Source organism: Clytia hemisphaerica, unplaced genomic scaffold, assembly GCF_902728285.1.
Source record: "Clytia hemisphaerica strain Z4C2 unplaced genomic scaffold, Clytia hemisphaerica genome assembly, whole genome shotgun sequence".
Classification (NCBI taxonomy): Eukaryota; Metazoa; Cnidaria; class Hydrozoa; order Leptothecata; family Clytiidae; genus Clytia; species Clytia hemisphaerica.
Genome location: NW_027103562.1, coordinates 2,675,358 through 2,678,897, shown reverse-complemented (window position 1 = coordinate 2,678,897; position 3,540 = coordinate 2,675,358). Strand labels below are relative to the sequence as shown.

The 3,540-nt window shown below is 36.0% G+C and overlaps 1 protein-coding gene across 1 annotated transcript; it reads left to right on the top strand.

The window, feature by feature from the left end:
- On the top strand, positions 1-1,650 carry LOC136800726 (uncharacterized). The gene is made up of 2 exons (XM_067057382.1): positions 1-438; positions 628-1,650. The coding sequence occupies exons 1-2, from the start codon at positions 24-26 to the stop codon at positions 1,548-1,550; spliced, it is 1,338 nt and encodes a 445-aa protein (XP_066913483.1). The 5' UTR covers positions 1-23; the 3' UTR covers positions 1,551-1,650.
- The last annotated feature ends 1,890 nt before the right edge of the window (positions 1,651-3,540 follow it).

Here is a 3,540-nt window from a genome sequence, read left to right as displayed (position 1 = left end):
AAATTTTTAATATTAAGATTGAAATGGTCAGAGAAGAAGTCGAAATGACACTAGAAGAAGGGAAGTTATTGCGATCATGGTACCGAAAGAGGAAGTATAATCTATTGGTCTTTATCGTGATGAAGTGTTTGTATGCTTTTGAGGGATCGGCCATCTCTATATCAGCTCTCTACTATTTTCAAAATGTTTTGAAAGTTAGGGATCCAAAGCTGTACTATTCATTGGCAACCGGAGCTCTCGCTTTATCCTCCATGTTCTCATCGGCTATGGTTGGCCGACACGTCGATCGTCATCGAAACTTAAGACAGACATCTCTTTTTGTCGGATTGTTCAATATAGCAGGCAACCTATTATACGTGTTACCATTCATGAATTGGTTACCTATCTTCGGAAGATTTTTATGTGGGATTGCTGATGGTGTACGACCAGCATATGTAGGTATGTCTTTGACAAATCGCTTATTAAACGATTAAATTGAGGGTTTACTAGGACGTCCCGCTCCGCCGCTGGGTTTTGAATATTAACTTTCATCATTTGGCAGTCTTTAAAGGATCCTTACCTGTTTTGTCTAACTACGATTAATATCAAAGTCGTTGTTTTGAAGCACTTTTTTTTATTCCCTTTCAGGTGAGATCAGTCGAACATACACTTCAGACGAACTTGCATCTCTTGCTATACGATTAGATATGTATGCCATCATTGCTCATGCATTAGCACCTGCTTCCCCCGTCTTATTTGGATGGGTTAATTTCGAGCTATTTGGCCTTTCTTTCAACCAGTATAATTTTGTTGCCGTTGTCCTAATTTTCGTATCCTCCTTGTACTTGATCATGGCTAGTTTTCTGTTATGTGACTTAACTAAAGACGAAGGGTATGAGATATTCATTAAAACAACCAACATGAAAAGTGTAAACAACTCAACAGGGACAGATAGGATGCTTAGCTCATGGGAAATGCTAACAAACCCAGACATCGTGCTAGTCTTGGTAACAATTTTGATCATTGATTTCATTTACACTCAAGGTGATTTAGTGGTGAACATGATTGCGGTGAACGTCTTTCATTGGTCCATCGAACGACTGAGTGTTTTCCCTGTTATCACCGTCTTCATTGCAGTTGTCATCATGACGGGAATACAACGTCTGAATACCGGTGTCGACATTTACTTTCTTATCATAGTCAGCGCTATTGGGAATAGCATAAGTTTAAATCTTCTTACCATTCTGGCGAACTGTGATATCGAAAGTTTTATTCTAAGATCCATAATGCTGCTCATAACATTAACTTTAAATCTTGTAGTTGGGTATGGCATAACAGCCTTTACAACAGTACTTCTTTCTATGGTTGTTCCAGCGCATTCAATGTGCTCTGTCATTGGACTCAGAATGGTAGCTATCAAAATTGCCTTGTGTTTAGGATATTTTACAGCTTCAACTCTATTCGGAGTCAGCGAAGTTATTTATCCACTGATATCTGTTCTTTGCTTGGCACTAGCATTGACATACTTGGCTAGAAGATCAGTTTTCCTTCGCAAATACTATCATCAATAATTACTATATACAATATGCATCTTGACCAATTTCGTCTTTTCTTTGTGATTTTTTTCATTTTTATCTCTAGTATCATTCAATTCACTTAGGTAATGATTAATCATAAACATGTCTTTTATTTCTAACGAGCACAAAACCATAATTAGATCCGAGTTTTTGTATACCCAAGTGGAGGGGGTAGAATCTACCATCCTCGATTATTTTTGATTTAGGAGAGTTACGGTCATGAAATTTGGTACAGATGTTCTCCATCATAAAATAATTTCCTGGAATAAAAAAAATTGATCACGTCATTTAAAAACCGATGCCGTCATCCCAAAGCCAAAATTTCAACCTGTCGGAAAAAAGCCAAAATATATGGTTTACCAAAATGTCTATTACAATCGAACCAATAAAGATATTTAGATTCTGTTTGAAGATTATGAAAGATAAAAGGCTGCTTCTTAACATAATTGCTGGTTTTGCATTTTCCATCTAGGTTTTATCTTAAAATCTGTGCTGAAGATGAGTAAATTTTTCAAAATTTGATGACGTCATAAATGATGACGTTAGAAGTTATCAGCACTTTAAAATTTTGAGTTTTAAGCGATTTTAGCTGGGTTTTATGTCATATTTCACAATAAAGTCATAAAACCTGATCGGGACAAGCTATGACCCTAAAATTTTGCAAAAATAATACTCTTAATAAGATTTTGTTGAAAGTCAGAAAGTTTCAAGTCGTTTAAAAAATTTTTCTCTGAGATATACAGGGGATATACGCAAAAGAACTCCAGCGTGGTACAATCATGGTCGTAATATTTGAGAAAAAAGGGAAATCCACTGGGAAGTTTTGAAACTACAATCGATTTGCAAGTGCTCTAAAGTAGGTTGGAAGGGTAGAGTTGTAACTCTACCCTTAAAATCTTAAAATGAGACTTAGGACCTTAGGATCTGAGGATGCAAATGTTTAAAAATGGTCCAATAAGGCTCATTACATAGCCTGGAGGTGTATGTATAAACCCGAGCCAAATTGAAATATCCAATTAAATTTGAGAGATAGCCCAAAATCAACTTTCCCGCCCGAACTCCAAATTTCGAAAAACGGGAAAACAAGCTTAATTCTCAATAGATTTTGACCATGATTGTAGATTCTACCACCCCCTGGGGCTAATAGGGTTAAGTTTCATCTTAGTGGGGTCGTTTAGCATAATTTACGGGAAAAAATAAGATCTAGCTGAAACTTTCTCCGGACCTTCTCTATAGGATGGTTATGCCTCAGGAACAAATCCGCTAAAATCCCACTGGTGGAACATCCCTTTTTTGGGCAATTTCTTTTTTCCCCAGACCCTAAGGGCGAAATTTTTTGAAAATTTCAAACTCATTTTCAGACATCAAGTATACCATTCGAAAGCTCTCGAAAAACTATACAGAAGACTTTTAAACGGGTATAGCCGATTTCATTATCTAACTCAAGATAATTCACGCAGAAGATGCTATTTATGGTTATTTTGGGCATGAGAAAGTTTCAGCTATATCTTATTTTTTTCCTACAAACAACCTGCATTTTTGTAAAACCTGACCACACTATCTACTTTTTAATACTAAGTCAAACTTAGGGGGCGTTTTTCCACTGGCGGCGTAAGCTACAAGGAGTAACAAAACGTGTAATAAAACGCTGAATAGCGTAAAACTATTCATATAAGTTGTGGATGAAAAGAGATGGTTTCACGTTTATGTTTTCTTTTGTAAAAAATAATTTCATTTTCCACAGCAACACAGGAGAAAACCGAAAAATCTTTTGTATTTCCTGATCCGCTTATCCACGCTCTTTTGTTTTCTCATACATGCCCTCGACCATGTATTTAGTGGATTAGAAAATGCGTTCAAAATACAAAAGATTTAATGATTTTTTGAACCTTTGTTGCTTTGAGAAATACAATATTATATTCTGAAAAATTATCTGGTTGTCTGGTGTCATCTAGTCTAAACAATAGACAGCTCCAGGCTTTTA